Source organism: Aquarana catesbeiana, linkage group LG01 (assembly GCF_042186555.1).
Source record: "Aquarana catesbeiana isolate 2022-GZ linkage group LG01, ASM4218655v1, whole genome shotgun sequence".
Taxonomy (NCBI): domain Eukaryota; kingdom Metazoa; phylum Chordata; class Amphibia; order Anura; family Ranidae; genus Aquarana; species Aquarana catesbeiana.
In genome coordinates, this window is record NC_133324.1 from 205574567 (window position 1) to 205592196 (window position 17630).

General features: G+C 41.8%; 1 protein-coding gene across 6 annotated transcripts in view; it reads left to right on the forward strand.

The window, feature by feature from the left end:
- The window catches only part of SNCAIP (synuclein alpha interacting protein), a 364007-nt gene that overhangs the window by 155219 nt on the left and 191158 nt on the right, over positions 1–17630 (forward strand). For all 6 annotated transcript variants that reach the window (XM_073624689.1, XM_073624685.1, XM_073624687.1 and 3 more), the window contains one exon: positions 11620–11716. In XM_073624689.1, coding sequence (XP_073480790.1) covers positions 11657–11716 — 60 coding nt within the window. In that variant the 5' untranslated portion in view covers positions 11620–11656. The remainder of the gene's footprint in view (positions 1–11619; positions 11717–17630) is intronic.

The window sequence follows — 17630 nt, forward strand, 5'->3', positions numbered from 1 at the left end:
GGTTTTACTTCCTCTTTTGTTTAATGCAAACCCTGCAAAGTAAAAGCATAATGGGCTAGTATGCATCGCATGCTAGCCCATTATGTGGCATTTACCTGCAAAAAAAGCCCACACTGTCCCCGCTGCAGGAAGCGTCCATCTTCACCCCCTTCTTTCCGGGGCCGTGGACTCCAGCTCCGTTTCTGGTCGAAGTCGCATGACGTCACTCCCGCGCATGCGAGCGGGAGCCAATGGTCACAGCACGGGCACTATAGAAAGGGCACGAACGAAGGGCCCTTTCTTTAGTGTGTATGCGCTGATGACGTCGGCACAAGCGTATATGGTAAATATCTTTTGAACCGTAGAGATTTAGAAGATATTTCCAGTACCTGCAGGTAAGCCTTATTATAGGTTTACCTGTAGGGAAAAGTGGTCTGTAAGGGTTTACAACCACTTTAAAACGTGTGTTTGTTTTTTGAAACAGTACAAAGATGACTAGGAGTGGTGCAGGTTTCATCTAAATATTTCACTTACAAAATGTGTCAAAACAGAAATATAAACAGCACAAAAAAGTGTTTGAGGAATGGACATAATAATGATATACACTGTATATACATTATATATACACTCAACTATCCACTGTATTAGGTACACCTGTTCAATTGCTTGATAACACAAATTGCTAATCGGCCCATCACATGGTGAAGACGACTTGCTGAAGTTCAAACCAAGTTTCAGAATGGGGAAGAAAGGGGATTCAATTGACTTTGAACGTAACCTGGTTGTTGGTACCAGACGGGCTGGTCTGAGTATTTTAAAAACGGCTGATCTACTGCGATTTTTCACGTAAAAACATCTATCTGATTTACAGAGAATGGTCCAAAAAAAGAGAAAATATCCAGTGAGCGGCAGTTGTGTGGACAAAAATGCCTTGTTGATGTCAGAGGAGAATGGGGAGACTGGTTTGAGATGATTGAAAGGCAACACTAACAAAATAACCACTCCTTACAACCAATCTCTGAACGCAAAACACATCAAACCTTGAAGAAGATTGGCTACAGCAGCAGAAGACCACACCTGGTGCCACTCCTGTCAGCTAAGAACAGGAAACTGAGGCTACAATTCGCACAGTCTCACCAAAACTGGACAATAGAGTCTCTAATTCAGCTGCGACATTCAGTTGGTAAGGTCAGAATTTGGCATAAACAACATGAAAGCATGGATCCATCCTGCCTTGTATCAACAGTTCAGGCTGGTGGTGGTGTAATGGTGTGGGGGATATTTTCTTGACACACTTTGGGCCCCTTAGTACCAACTGAACATCATTTAAATGCCACAGCCTGCCTGAGTATTGTTGCTGACCATGTCCATCCATTTATGACTACAGTGTACAAATCTTCTGATGGCTACTTCCAGCAGGATAATGCACCATGTCATAAAGCTCAAATCATCTCACCACTGGTTTCTTGAACATGACAAATGAGATCACTGAACTCCAATGGCCGCCACAGTCACCAGATCTCAATCCAATAGAGCACCTTTGGGATGTGGTGGAATGGGAGATTCACATCATGGATGTGCAGTTGACAAATCTGCAGCAATTGTGTGATGTCATCATGTCAATATGAACTAAAATCTGAGGAATGTTTCCAATGCCTTGCTGAATCTATGCCACGAAGAATTAAGGCAGCTCTGAAGGCAAAGGGGAGTACAACCCGGTGCTAGCAAGGTGTACCTAATAAAGTGACCTGTGAGTGTGTGTGTGTGTGTGTGTGTGTGTGTGTGTGTGTATATATATATATATATATATTTATTTATATATATATAAATAATCTGTACAGAGTGCAGCAATAGGAGTATGTATCGTGGGAATGGATGGGGGGGACTGCCCTGGAGTCTATGGTCAATAAGAGGAAAAAATGCCTGGAACTGGTAGTCAGTGGCAAGAAAAAAATTTGCAGAATTAGTAATCAGTGGGGAAAAAAATGAAATGTCCAGTGCTAGTGTCTGCGAGGTGGGGTGGGGGAAGGGAATGTCCGTGGTCCGTGGGTAAAAATAAAAAAAAAAAAAAAAAAAAAAAAAAGGAAAAGCTGTAATTGTGTCAGCAGGGCAAGGTGGAGGAAGAACAAATAGAGCCCGGTGGGGGTTGGAGGAGGACAATGGTGTCCAGCAGAAGTATGAAGGAACAATAGTGTCTAGCAGGTGATGGAGGGGAATAGATTAATAAATCCAGGAGGGATGGACTAATAATGGCCAGATGGAGACGAGGAGTAGAAATAGGGGTTGATTTACTAAAGGCAAATAGAGTGTGCACTTTTCAAGTGCAGTTGCTCTAGAGCTCAGTAAATGAGGCAAAGCTCAACTGACTTCCATTATCCAATCATTTGCAATCAAAAATGCGTTGTTCTTGCATGTGATCGGGTATTCTTTGCAAAGTGAAGTGTCACCTCATTTACTAAGCTCTGGAGCAAATGTCCTTAAAGAGTGGAGCTGCAAAGTGCACAGTCTATTTGTGTTTATTAATCCAACCCCAGAGTGTCCAGCGGGGAGTTGGAGGGACAATAATGCCCAGTGGGGGATGTGAACATTGCTGTCAGTGGACAACACACTTACCTTTATGTCCTGTGCTGCTGTCTCCTCCTCTTGGTCCCAGAACTGTGCAGACCCGGTCGGGCAGGAGGCCATTGAGTCACACAGAGTCGGATACAGTAGATCTGGAGGTGGGCATTGGAACAAGTGCTCCAGCACTTAGCTCCAAGACACAGCCTTTTCTTGAAATTCCCATGTAGTCCTGTGGAATCCAAGACAGTTGGGGGGGTATTTTGTGAGGATTTGCTTACACTTGCATGTAGTAGTCAAAACTTACAAAGCAATGTTTAGATTAAAGTCATACAAATGTGTAAGTGAACTCAAGGCTACAGTGCTGTAATGTCGCAGTGCTGGTTACTGAGCTGTTTTTTTTTTTTTTTTTCGACTCCCATTTTGGGCCCAATTTCTGAAAAAAATCTTATCTGTCACACATCAGCTGCTGTCCACAAGGCTACCTCCTGAAGTGATATATAACATTTTCCTAATGCTGAACTAGGAATTGCCTAACATCCTATCCTTAATTCATGAGGCCTTCTTCCACTACACGTAGCTCCTAGCTGTCAAAATCAGAGCACAGCTCCTCAGGAACCACGTGTCCAGGCTCTCACTGACATTCCATAGGACATATGCCCAGCTGCGGCGGCTTATTCCAATTTCACTACAATGAAGAAGAAAGGGTATGTACAGTATGCAGTTTGTATTTTCACCTCTTACCTAACCTGATATATCCGTTACTATCGTCCGCTGAGAACATTTCAGTGCTACGCTGGAAATGCAAACTGATCTTTTTGTCAATCGCTCCATCTGCACGTTTGTGTAAATGAACTGTTTTTAACGATTGCTTGTGACACATTGGCGAGCTTGATATGAGTTATTGCTTCCTTGTTATTTGGCTCATTACAACTGTTGTTTTGACAAGAATTTTTCTTTCTTGCTTGGAACACATGTGTACACAGAAAGGTTGACTACACTTAAACCTGGTTCAGACTTCCATCAACCAACGTAATATTAGGAGCCAAGAAAAAGCAGTTCTGTAGGGACCTTAACAAGGGAAAAAAGTAATTGTAAGGATTATATCAACTTAATCTAATTTGTAATTACAAAAGGTACAAGTGTAACAGGGTTACCTAACTTGAAGAGGTTAGCTTTCATTTTTCAGCCCATGTTACAAAATCAAGCAATAGAATTAATTTGTTAGTCATTTTTCCTTTTATGAGATGTATATGAATCATTCCTCTAAGTACTTACTGTGTGTGTGTTCTCTACCACCGGGCTGCATCCCATGCCTGGGCCCTGGCCTCTTTCCTGCTAGGCCAGGACTTTCTGTCTATGCCAGAGAGAGAGCACTTTGATCAGCTCCACTGTCTGCCCACCACAGCAGCACTAATGTTGCACAGCAAAGCACTCACCTGTTATTGATTGGATCACCGGACTACAACTTGAATGTGATTGGTATATGCATCTGCCACATGGAAGCAATGAACACCTACAGTGGGGACGGAAAGTATTCAGACCCCCTTAATTTTTTCACTCTTTGTTATATTGCAGCCATTTGCTAAAATCATTTAAGTTCATTTTTTTTCCTCATTAATGTACACACAGCACCCCTTATTGACAGAAAAACACAGAATTGTTTACATTTTTACAGATTTGTTAAAAAAGAAAAACTGAAATATCACATGGTCCTAAGGATTCAGACCCTTTGCTGTGACACTCATATATTTAACTCAGGTGCTGTCCATTTCTTCTGATCATCCTTGAGATAATTCTACACCTTCATTTGAGTCCAGCTGTGTTTGATTATACTGATTGGACTTGATTAGGAAAGCCACACACCTGTCTATATAAGACCTTACAGCTCACAGTGCATGTCAGAGCAAATGAGAATCATGAGGTCAAAGGAACTGCCTGAAGAGCTCAGAGGCAGAATTGTGGCAAAGCACAGATCTGGCCAAGGTTACAAAAAAATTTCTGCTGCACTTAAGGTTCCTAAGACCACAGTGGCCTCCATAATCCTTAAATGGGATGACCAGAACCCTTCCTAGAGCTGGCTGTCCGGCCAAACTGGGTTCTTCTTTACCTCTCTCACCAAGACTCTTCTCCCCCGAGCTCAAAGATCACTGTGGCTGAGCTCCAGAGATGCAGTCGGGAGATGGGAGAAAGTTGTAGAAAGTCAACATCACTGCAGCCCTCCACCAGTCGGGGCTTTATGGCAGAGTGGCCCGACACAAGCCTCTCCTCAGTGCAATAAACATGAAAGCCTGCATGGAGTTTGCTAAAAAAACACCTGAAGGACTCCAAGATGATGAGAAATAAGATTCTCTGGTCTGATGAGACCAAGATAGAACTTTTTGGCCTTAATTCTAAGTGGTATCTGTGGAGAAAACCAGGCACTGCTCATCACCTGTCCAATACAGTCCCAACAGTGAAGCGTGGTGGTGGCAGCATCATGCTGTGGGGGTGTTTTTCAGCTGCAGGGACAGGACGACTGGTTGGTTGCAATCGAGAGAAAGATGAATGCGGCCAAGTACAGGGATATCCTGGATGAAAACCTTCTCCAGAGTGCTCAGGACCTCAGACTGGGCCGAAGGTTTACCTTCCAACAAGACAATGACCCTAAGCACACAGCTAAAATAACGAAAGGAGTGGCTTCACAACAACTCCGTGACTGTTCTTGAATGGGCCAGCCAGAGCCCTGACTTAAACCTGAATGAGCATCTCTGGAGAGACCTAAAAATGGCTGTCCACCAACGTTTACCATCCAACCTGACAGAACTGGAGAGGATCTGCAAGGAGGAATGGCAGAGGATCCCCAAATCCAGGTGTGAAAAACTTGTTGCATCTTTCCCAAAAAGACTCATGGCTGTATTAGATCAAAAGGGTGCTTCTACTAAATGCTGAGCAAAGGGTCTGAATACTTAGGACCATGTGATATTTCAGCTTTTCTTTTTTTAAAAATCTGCAAAAATGTCAACAATTCTGTGTTTTTCTGTCAATATGGGGTGCTGTGTGTACATTAATGAGGAAAAAAATGAACTTAAATGATTTTAGCAAATGGCTGAAATATAACAAAGAGTGAAAAATCTAAGGGGGTCTGAATACTTTCCGTCCCCACTGTATATGGGGCAATAGCTTCTTGTGTTGGTGCTGAAGCGTGAAGCACAGGGGCAGAAAGAGGGAAAAGTAGTATTTCATATTCCTTGGTTTGTATGGGCTGTAATAGATGTTCTTTTCTCTGTGCTACTGTGAGTGCCGATCAGCCATAACGTTATGACCAATGACAGCTTAAAGCAGTATTTCTCAACCTTTTTCCAGTCAAGGCACCCTTTAAAATTATAGACAATCTCCAAGCACCCTTTACAATTATGGACAATCTTGAGGCACCCCATTCTATAATGTTAAAAACTATTCTAATAGCTTTACACAATGCAGCAAAATCCACACGTAGGATACCCAACGTTAGAGGTGATTTATTCTTCCAAAGCAAATACACTTTTGCAAACTGGTAATGATTAGTATTCCAATATTTCTCCTCTTCCTCAATTTCTCTCCATCAGTCAGCTAATGTCACCCCAGCATGGTGCACAATGAAAACTCATAGCTTTGTGTAACTAAAAGGCAGGCTTGATCCACCTGCTGGCTTGTGTACAATTTTTGATAAATTTTTAGGGCTTTTGCCAAGGCACCCCTGAAGATACCTCAAGATACCCCAGGGTGCCTGGGCACCCTGGTTGAAAAAGGCTGGCTTAAACATACCTCCCAACTTTGTGAGATGGGAACGAGGGACACCTATTAGCAAAAGTATGTAGGCATAGGACATATCGCCTGCCACGCCCCCTCAAAACATTTTTTTTTTTAAGCATTAGTTAAACCCACAAGTGCCTTTTTTTTTTTACCACTTCTATTTCTTTAAACCAGCTTTTGAAATTTACAAATGCAACAATTTTGAAATTGGATAAAAGGTTTAGCACTGGGAAACACTTTCTAATAGATAAGTAGTGCATTTTATATACAACTATATAGATCAGACCAAAATGAGGGACAAATGAGCAGCAAAGAGGGACAGAGGAACATTGTTCCAATTCAGGGACAGTCCCTTGAAATCAGGGACAGTTGGGAGCTATGGCTTAAAGGATAAGTTCACCTTTCATAACATGTTACATGTTACACCCATATTCAGAGTGTAGCATGTAACATATTACTGCTGCAGCTGCCCCCGCACCCCTACCCCCACCCCAAGTCCCTGCTGTGACTGTAGGCCGGGGATCTTCTCCTTGCGCCTGCTGTCAGTTTGAAAAAGACACGGCCATGCGGGCTCTACCCACCCTGTCACGTCATTCATTCAGAGTTCTATAAAGGAGAAATTACAAGTACTGACAGCCTTTGCAGCTGTCGGCTTGTGTTCTCGATGAACTACCAGGTCGCAGTTGAGCGCTCTAGGTAGTTAATTGAGAAAAGGAGAGAAAAAGCCAAGTGAAGTGTCTTAAGAACTGCCAACATCCCATTTACTGGAAAGATACAAATATTGCATGTGCATGCAACAGACATACCCCCCAGGGACTTTGTGGCAGTTGAAGAACAAGGTAATAGAGTTTAAAAAGCTAGCACCAATTTTATTTATATTCAATGATAAAAACAAACAGAGGTCTATAAAACATGTACATACACAAATACAAAATACAAAGATTTCATTTAGAGAGTACCCTAGACTGGAAGATGCAACCCACAATAGATGCCTACAAGAAGTGGACTGGCTAGGAGGATCTCGCAATAAAATCCAACATGTTTTGGAGATATTCTTTCTTCTGGGGATTTGGGGTACAGAGAAATCTATAAAGTAATAAATGACAATTAACATATACTGGGAAAAGACTATCTATAATGTACAGATTGATGTATTCAGTGTATATAAACATCATAATACAATTATGCTGCAAACAGTACAAGAGGCTAATTACACTTACATTTACATATGGTTTGAAAAATGAATGCCTTTAAATGGAGCTGGAGCAACACATTTCCCGGTTTGCAGAAGGGGTACAGATGTCTATGCCAAATATGTACTACCGCAAGGGCCCACCCAAGAGGTCACAGCCAGGTTGCTGTAGGCAACCACAGAGTCAAGCAGGAGAGGTGAAGGGTTTGCAAAATGTCTGCAAATAAAAAGATGTCAACAAATTATGGTATACTATAAGGAGGATGAGCAGTGCAGCCTTTGGCATAACAGATCATGCTTGCTTAATGGCTGTCTCTGGGTTCAATACATCCTGAGTCACTGCCTTGGATATATAATATAACTTGTGAAGTTCAACGTTGATGACCCAGAAAGTATAGAAGTCATGGGGGTTGATTCACTAAAGGCGAATATGCTGTTCACTTGCAATTGAAGTTGTGCTTTGCAAGGGAAATTTCTTGGAGCTTAATGAATGTGGTGATGGGAGCGGCTGGCTCTCAGTGGCACGCTGTCAGGATTCTTGCAGAGCCTGGACCAGCTCTGTGATGTCAGCCGACAGTGGGCTTCAGCCGACAGTGGCCTTTAACCCGCTGTCTACTGAATCTGGGTCACAGGAGTGCGGGACCAAGTGCAATCCTGTGACCCCCAGGGGAAGTATGGAAGTATGGCCAAAAGAGGCTTGGCCCTACTTCACCTATCAGTAATTTCCTTTGAGGGGTGCTTGGCAGACTTCAGAAAAGACTCTCTTTTTGAAGCCTAGGTGGACTGATCCCTACTATGAGCACCATGGGCTCCTTTTTCCAAAAGGGAAATTTGGGATTTGTATGCTCAATTTTAAGGCCTCTCTTTTTAGCTTTTTTCTTAATCAACACAGTTCTGTAAATGTTGTAATGCAAAGTCAGATCTGGTACAGTTCATTATTTCCCAAGGAAGGTGTATGAGTGATTCAGGAGTCCTATGCTTCTTATTCATTTTTATGGCTGGTATAATGATCAGTGGTGTAAAGTAACACAAAGTGTAACTACTGGGATATTTTACTGTTTTCCTTTACTTTTACTGAAGTGCATTAATACTGCCATTTTTCATACATACCCAGATTTTACCCCTGTGAATCAGTTCAAAATACATAAGGAGAAAATGTTCAGTTTTTCTGTGACGTGCCTTATTCAATGAACTGTAAAGTGAGGCAAACGGCTAAATGAACACTTTAAATAAACTCATGTAACTAATCTGCATTGTGCCTGCCAAAAAATGTGTAATTCTGTTAAGGCAGTTTGCAGAACCTGAAAGACTAGGATTCTGAAAGACCCTGGGCACACTCAGGAGAGGAACTGTAGGAGTGCCCAAGTCACTTGAAACAATGGGAGTGGCTTAAAGTGATATTAAATGTAATTTTTCTTTTTTACTTGTTATACTTACCTCCTCTGTGCAATGGTTTTGCAAAGAGCAGCCCCGATCCTCCTCTTCTCAGGTCCCCCCGCTGGTGTTCCTGGCTCCTACTCTTCTCTGAGTGCCCCTATAGCAAGCCGCTAGCTATGGGGGCACTTGTGCCTGCTTGCTCCCCAGCCCCGCTCTGTGTGTCCATAAGACACATATAGAATGGGGCTCTGCTCTGCCCCTGCTCCCTCCTCCCTGGCTATGATTGACAGCAGTGGGAACCCATAGCTCCTGCTGCTGTCTCTCAGCCAATGAGGAGGCAGAGAGCCAAGAGAGCAGCTGTTCTTATGTACATTGCTGGAGGGGGCAGATCTCACTGATGATCATCTCTGTACTGTCTCCTCCAGTCAGCAATCTCCATTTGTTAGAATTAAAGCACTGTTCGTTGGAGTAAAGTCTAACTTGCTTACAGTGCTGCCCCTCCATCTCCCAGTCTTAATGTTGTAGGGCAGGAGAACACAGAGACAGACTGGGGTACTATTTACTATACAGCTTAGTATTTTTAAAGAAAACTGTGCCTTGTCCATGCAAACATTTACTATTTTGCCTTCCCTTCTCCCCTCTGCCGCTTCATAAATGCTGAGAATGTAGGGAAATACCAGAACTTGTGGGTATACAGGTGGTGCATGTGACTCACTCAACTTTCTCTCACATGACATTGTTAGTGTGAGCAATGGACTGCTCCGGCACCAGCACCATAAGTGCCCTTTCACACTAGGAGCGGCGTTGGCGGTAAAGCGCCGCTATTGTAAGTGGCGATTTACTGTCGGTATTCGGCCGCTAGCGGGGCGGTTTTACCCCCTGCTAGCAGCCGAGAAAGGGTTAAAAACCACCGCAAAGCGCCTCTGCAGAGGCGCTTTGCCGGCGGTATAGCCGCGCTGTCCCATTGATTTCAATGGGCAGGAGCGGTGAGGGAGCGGTATACACTCCGCTCCTTCACCGCTCCGAAGATGCTGCTAGCAGGACTTTTTTTTCCGTCCTGCTAGCGCACCACTCCAGTGTGAAAACCTCGAGGGCTTTCACACTGGATACAAAGCAGCGGCACTTTCAGGTCGGTTTGCAGGCGCTATTATTAGCGCAATAGTGCCTGCAAACCGCCCCAGTGTGAAAGGGCCCTTACATGTGGGTGGTAAGAAAGTCCATAACCCTTTGTAAACTCAGACTAGAAAGAGTTTACACAGGGCTTCTTCTCCTCACTCTCTGCAACAAAGGGAAGTTAATGGTAAGAGTAAGATGGAAAGAATAGAAAAGTAAGAATAAGATGATTCTAAAGGTATTTTCTTTTTTTTTTAAATAACAAACATGTCATACTTACCTGCTTGGTGCAATAGTTTTGCACAGAGCAACCCCCAATCCTCCTCTTCTCAGGTCCCCTGCCGGCGTTCCTGGCTACTCCCCCCTTGACCAGTGCCCCCCCAATAGCAAGCCGATTGCAATGGGGGCACTGGTGCATGCTCACTTCTGAGTCCTGCTCTATGTGTCCATAAGACACATAGAACCAAGGCTCGGCCCCGAGACCACTCTCTCTTCATTGGTTCACTGGCTGTGATTGACAACAGTGGGAGCCAATGGCTCTCATGGCTATGTCTCAGCCAATGAGGAGAGAGAGACCCGGGACAGCACATCACTGGATCGAGAGTGGGCTCAGGTGAGTATAAGAGAGAGGCTATGGGGAGAGACGCACACAAAAGGTTTTTTACTTTGATGCATAGAATGCATCAAAGTAAGAAAAAACTTCAGCCTTTACAGCTACTTTAAGAAGATAATATTAAGATGTTGCTGGGTCTCCCTTTAAAGTGAACCTGTTTATTTGCCCAGCATAGGCAAAACACAGACTGACTATGGATTACTAATTGGTTTTTATATCTGCTTTCACTTTTTTTCTTTCAGAAATTACCGACCATTCTTGATAAAGGTGCAGCAATTTAAAAATGTACTTTGTGTGATTTTTCTCTTACTGTACTCTATATGAGCATATGTATTGTATAAATATACAGTACATACAGTGATCAGTCCTAAAGGTTGCCCGATTCTTTGTTCTATTACCGTATCAAGGCTGCCATACTCACTGGTTTTCTCTTCATAGTTTTTCAATCATGGAATTACACCAGTATAAAAACTACAACGAACTTAAATTGTTAACAATATAGTCCATGTCATTTACAATATATGATAGAGATTTTAAATTGCGAGGCATAATATTAAAATCCTATGAAGCATGTATAGATTTCTCCTGTCCTTCACCTTCTGGCAGACAATTAAATGATGTTACTAGTCTTTAGACTCTGAGTGGAAATTGGATGTAGAGATTCTTAAAATATTCTGAAACCGAATAGCATCCTAGCAAGTCTTTCATCTAGGCTAACAACATCTGAGCTCTGTTATGCTCAATTAAGTAACACCATAATTTGTTTTTAACAACCATTTAAAAGAAACGATTTGGCTTGTACGCAAACATTGATCCTTCTTCTCCCTTTCATGCCACTGTTAACACTCAGTAAGCGGTAAATTCGTGCCGCTCTTATTGCTTGGTATTCAGTTTTAAGTACAGAGTGTGGAGTTTCATGAATGTCTTTTCCTATTACCAGGTTTATTTTATTTGTTTTATGGTTGAACTTGATGGACTTGTGTCATCTAACTAACTATGTAACTATGTTTAGGTAACTGCTGTCTGTAGCTGAAAATGAGCATTGACGAATGATGGAAGCTCCAGAATACCTTGATTTAGATGAGATCGACTTCAGTGATGACATATCTGTAAGTAAATAAAATGGGCTTCTCAAAATCAATAGGCCTGATTGCTCTTTGTAATCAGTAAGTTTTTTTTTTTTTTTCATGTGCAGAAAAATGACACCTGCAGACTGCACAATTCTAAGTGCAGTGATTAGGAGAAAAAATCTTCTAAAATAATGTAGTGTAATGTACGTATTTACTTTCCTTCTGAATACATGTGAATAATATGTGGCCTTTTTTTCAGCCAGCAGGTGGCACCCCTTTCGTTGCTCTCTTCCTCTATTACATGTTGAAAATGTTGTTGTTTCCAGGGGTCAGTAGACCCCTGGAAACAGGTGAAATGTATGTACAGAACTGGGTGAGTGAGAGCAATGATGGATCCCTAATCAGATCAGGTTCAATGATAGACAACTGTGCATAGAAAGCAGCTACTTCTGCTTTATCTATTTAGCTAACCTAGAGTACTCTGTGAATCAGCTGTCAGATTTTTAAAGCTTACCTGTAAAACAAAGATTGTATACGCATAGTAAAAACAAATTGTATAAAACAAAATACTAAAATAAAATTGACAATAAGGGCTAGTTTACACTTGCTTTAAAACATGGCTTCGGGCAGGCTTTGTTAAAGCTCTCTGAATGCCAGTCAAAGCTCCTGTCACTAAATAAAATGGTTAGCTTACAGTCTTGTTTACACCGTGCTTTTGCTTGGTGCTTCGATGAGGCTTCAGTTGGGCTTTGATGAGCCTTTGGTGGGGCTTCGGTGGGGTTTCAAGCGAGCTTTGCCATAAACTTCTATGGAGGCTTTGAAGACGCTTTGAAGCACCACTAAAGCTACATGGGGTAGCCTTTTTGAAGTGAAGCCGAAGCAAAGCAAAAGCAAGGTGTAAACAGGACTGTAAGCTAACCATTTTATTTAGTGACAGGAGCTTTGACTGGCGTTCAGAGAGCTTTTACGAAGCCTGCACGAAGCCTTGTTTTGAAGCAAGTGTAAACTAGCCGTTAATGTGTGTTGAAGCCGAAGCAAGTGTAAATGAGCCCTTACAGTTTCCCTTTAATGGCCCAAGCTGAATTAAAAATGGATTTCTGCAGAGTACTGTTTGTGGTCATAGCTCTTTATCTTCTTGAATAATGATACTGCAGTTTGATGTATCCATTCTAAATACATTACCTGTATTGTACTTCACTGTTTTTAAATTCTTACACTAGAATTTGGATTCACAGTTTAAATGATTTTCTTCTGTTTTTGTTCATTGCATGTGCTTCAGATCTCTCAATGTAACCCATCAAATGTAATGAGATGGGTAAAAGATGGCTTCATCTCCTGTTCTCCCCCTGTAGAGAACTCCTCAGATGTATTGAGCCTCTATGATTAAGCCCCGAAAAGAGCAAAACCCATCTGAGAAGTTCTCTACAGGGGGAGAACAGGAGCTGAAGCCATCTTTTACCCATCTCATTATATTTATGCAACTGGGAGTCAGTGTCTGTGCAGACAGTCACCATTGTGTTGAAGTCTACTGGAGCCTGACAAGCCAATTCTGTCTGTCTTGCACTAGTTTTTTCACACGCTGATCCAACTAGCAAAGGTTTGGAGGGGACATTTGAGCAATATAATTTTCATTGTTTTGGGGATTATTGTCGTCTTGTTACATAAACCCCTGTTAGTGCCAAAACTGTGTCAGGAGGAGTATCGCTCCCTCTGGCGTACCTGCACTTCTCTTTCTGATTGCTATTTATTCAAGAGACTAAATATGGCTTTACAGTTTTCTTGTTCAATTACCTTTAGATTTACCTTCAACTATTTAGTGCAAGGGCCTGCCTGACTGCATACAAATTGAAAGTGTTTAGGTTTAATCTTGTATTATATATGTTTTGGTAAATCTAAAGGAAAATTGTACAAGAAAATTGTATAATATATGACCAGCCTTACAGTGCTGTTTTGAAGTAATAAACGTATGATATCATTGTCTTGTTGCCACATAACACCTTTCAGTGCTAAAAGAAAAACGCTTATTGGATCCTGCCAAATGATGTGAAGTCACCAAGTGTTTGTGATGCCTGTACATTGGGGTAGCTTTTGTTAACCCCAAAAAAATAAAAAGAAAGATCCTGTTCCCTTAAAGCATGTTATACAGCACAGTGCTTGTGCTGCATCATTTGGCCCTCTCTATCACCTGAAATACCTGGCTGATCCTGCCAGTTTCTACACCCCCCTTTGTATTCTGACTACGATATATCAGAGCTGCTGAGTCCTGACACCATGGTCAGTGTACGTGCCTCTGTCATACGCTGCTTCGTACAGCTCTCCCTGTCTCTCCTCTGTCCTCCGCCCCCCCCTCCCCTACCTGCCTGTCAGCTCTCACTAGTGCTGCTCTGCTCCTCTCCCCATGGCTACAAAACTATCTGTCCTTGTTATCATCCCCTCTGTCAGATAAAAAGCTGTATCTTAGTGCCTGTGCTTTATTTAAAAAAAAAAAAACAGATTTCTACCTGTTTTAACAGCATCTCCCAGCGATCACGTGACTTCAGATGACTCCAGGCTCTCTGCTCCTCTCTTCCCTGCCTCCCCAGCTGACGTCAGCAGGGGAATCTCGGCCCCCACCTGCTGATGAGACGGGGAGAACAGAGAGGCTGAAGTCATGTAATCACTGGGAGACTCTGTTAAAACAGGTAAAAATCAGCTTTTTTTTATATAAAGCACAGGCACTAGGATACAGCTTTTTATTTGACAGAGGGGATGGTATAAAGATGAGATAGTGGCTTAACAACCACTTTAATGGATCACTTTTTACCAACTATCGATTCAAATATTCAGCTGGCAGAAAACAAGAATTGAGAATTTTCATTATTTGCTATTCATGAGTCATTAGGCCAGTCTTGCTCAACAAGGCTTTTGTTTAACCCTTGGGGATTCCTCCAAAGGTACCTAGAGCACTGGCAGGTACCAATATTTCCAAAACCAAACAGGAAAAAATGAATGGACTTTATAGGTTGCCACATATAATTTCAAAATAAAGGAGGTGAGTACTAGAATTTATATAAAAATGCAAGGTTTATTCACAATCCAAAAATCTTTAAATTCGGTATAAAAACTTCAAGCACTTGTAGTAAATGTCAACTATATTTCCAATGGCATAGCAATGCACTTGACTCATGCAAATCTAGCCCAAAAGTATATATGCAACATATGTTTATGAAAAATAAGTAACAAGTTTCTAAAACTGTACTGGGCCAGATGGTATGGAGAATCCAAATGCCAATCTTTATCTCTACATGTTTCACCAAAAAATGGCCTCTTCAGGAGATCCTACATGTGTTGTAAAACAGGTCACAAATACTTACATAACTTAGTTATAATTCCTATCTATGAACACCATATTAAGTACTCACACGTATATGGTCAATACACTCAGAGATGCTCGGTTCAAGCTAGGGAATACAGGCTACCCCATAGCCAGTAGCCGAGTCCAGAAAGAATTTTAATTCAATTTTGTGAGAATTGAATAAACATGTTTTAAGGGATGTAGGCACTTTCTCTTCATCAGGGTTCTGACACTATATAACCCTCAGTAGATTGATTGTAGTACTTGTATTATACAGTCAGAAATTGGTACTGTGCTGCCTGTATTATCTCATTGTAGCAGCAGTCTATAGCAAGTGAACCAAATGACATGAGGGGCAGCACTTTTTCTGGTGTATGATGTCTAAATATGGCCCTTGTCCTCACTGACACCTGCAGAGACTTCTCTAAATGTGCACCACAGTAAAATATTGGTTACAGTAGCCAAGAAAATAAAAAGATTTGACAGGTTGGGGTTGTAGAGTGATGATGGTAAACCTGTTATCTTGCATTATTGTTGGTGATGGATCTGCCCATATATGGTCCCTTAGAAATGGAAATGTACATTTTTCAATGTGACCTCATTTAAAATTATCAAAGTGAGGATCTTACATTGTGAATGAATAAAAAATTCTCAGAACAGTTGCATTCTTTCCTTCCCTGGTTCCTGTCCCACAAGTGACACTCGTGGCTAATGCTTACACAAGAAATCCTGACCTATAAGTCACCCCAGTGCCTGGGTTTAGTACAAAGTGCTCACATTCTGCAAGATGTGTCTTCCACACATCACCAGAAATCCGATTTAAACACACTAGTCAATTTACCTGTTCCAGCATTATTTAATTATTTTATTGGTGCTTTCCTAAAACACAGCCAATAGGCAGCTCTAGATAACCTCATATGGACTGAAATAAGCCCAGACAGAAAACTTGATCTAAAAGAGATTTTAAAGATAACGTAAAATGATTCTGTAATGTCCTGTGCTACAGCTGGATATAATTTTAACTCATCCTGTAGGTGATAACGTTTTTGATTATTTCTACTTATGTCCAGGAACAGTATCATACAATATAATTACATATTTTTTAACATCCTCATGTGAAGAAGTAGCATCATTAAAGATTCTGATTAATTTCCTGGTTAATGATGGGAAAGTATTAAAGAAAGGATCTGGGGGAAGTTTCCATGATTCCACCAAGTTGACTGCCTCCTACTCATGATGGCCTCTGTGTGACAAGGCTAAACTAACTTACTGCATAAAGGATTAAAGGGCAAATTGGCAATTACTAAATCTGCGGCTTTGATCTGTGATTCATTCCTTGCCGAAAGAAAGATTAATTTTGCCAGAACACTTCAAGAGAATTAAACGGCAATAGGCAGCTATACATTTATTAATTATTTAGCAAAGGTCTACTTAGTAAAAAATTTGCCCTTGGAGCCAAAAGCAAGTCAAGCAGTGTTGTGATGTGATATGGGCTGTGGTGTTCTTACATATAGGAATGCCATACAGTGAGTTCAAATATAAAAGGGAAGGCTCACTTATTGCATCAGGGAGATTTCACAGCAAGTGTAACAACAAGGTTCCATTTACAGTGCCTTGAAAAAGTATTCATACCCCTTGACATTTTCCACATTTTGTCATGTTACAACTAAAACGTAAATGTATTTTATTGGGATTTTATATGCTAGACCAACACGAAGTGGCACATAATTGTGAAGTGGAAGGAAAATGATAAATGGTTTTCAACAATTTTTACAAATAAATATGTGAAAAGTGTGGCACACATTTGTATTCAGCCCCCTTGAATCAATATTTTGTAGAACCACCTTTCGCTGCAATTACAGCTGCAAGTCATTTTGGGTATGCCTCTACCAGCTTTGCACATCTAGGGAGTGACATTTTTGCCCATTCTTCTTTGCAAAATAGCTCAAGCTCTGTCAGATTGGATGGAGAGCATCTGTGAACAGCAAGTTTCAGGTCTAGCCACAGATTCTCAATTGGATTTAGGTCTGGACTTTGACTGACACATGAATATCCTTTGATCTAAACCAGGGGTAGGCAAACTTGGCCCTCCAGCTGTTTTGAAACTACAAGTCCCACGTGACATTGCAAGACCCTGACAATCACAGGCATGACTCTTAGAGGCAGAGGCTTGGTGGGATTTCCAGTTTCACCACAGCTGGAGGGCCGAGGTTGCCTACCCCGGATCTCAACCATTCCATTGTAGCTGTGACTATATGTTTAGGGTCGTTGTCCTGCTCGAAGGTGAACCTCCGCCCCAGTCTCAAGTCTTGCAGACTCTAACAGGCTTTGTTCTAAGATTGCCATGTATTTGGCTCCATCCATCTTCCCATCAACTCTGACCAGCTTCCCTGTCCCTGCTGAAGAAAAGCATTCCCACAACATGATGCTGCCCCCACCATGTTTCACAGTGGGGTTGGTATGTTCAGGGTGATGTGCAGGGTTAGTTTTCCACAACACATAGCGTTTTGCTTTTAGGCCGAAAAGTTCAGTTTTGGTCTCATCTGACCAGAGCACCTGCTTGCACATGTTTGCTCTGTCCCCCACATGGCTTCTCACAAAATGCAAATGGGACTTCTT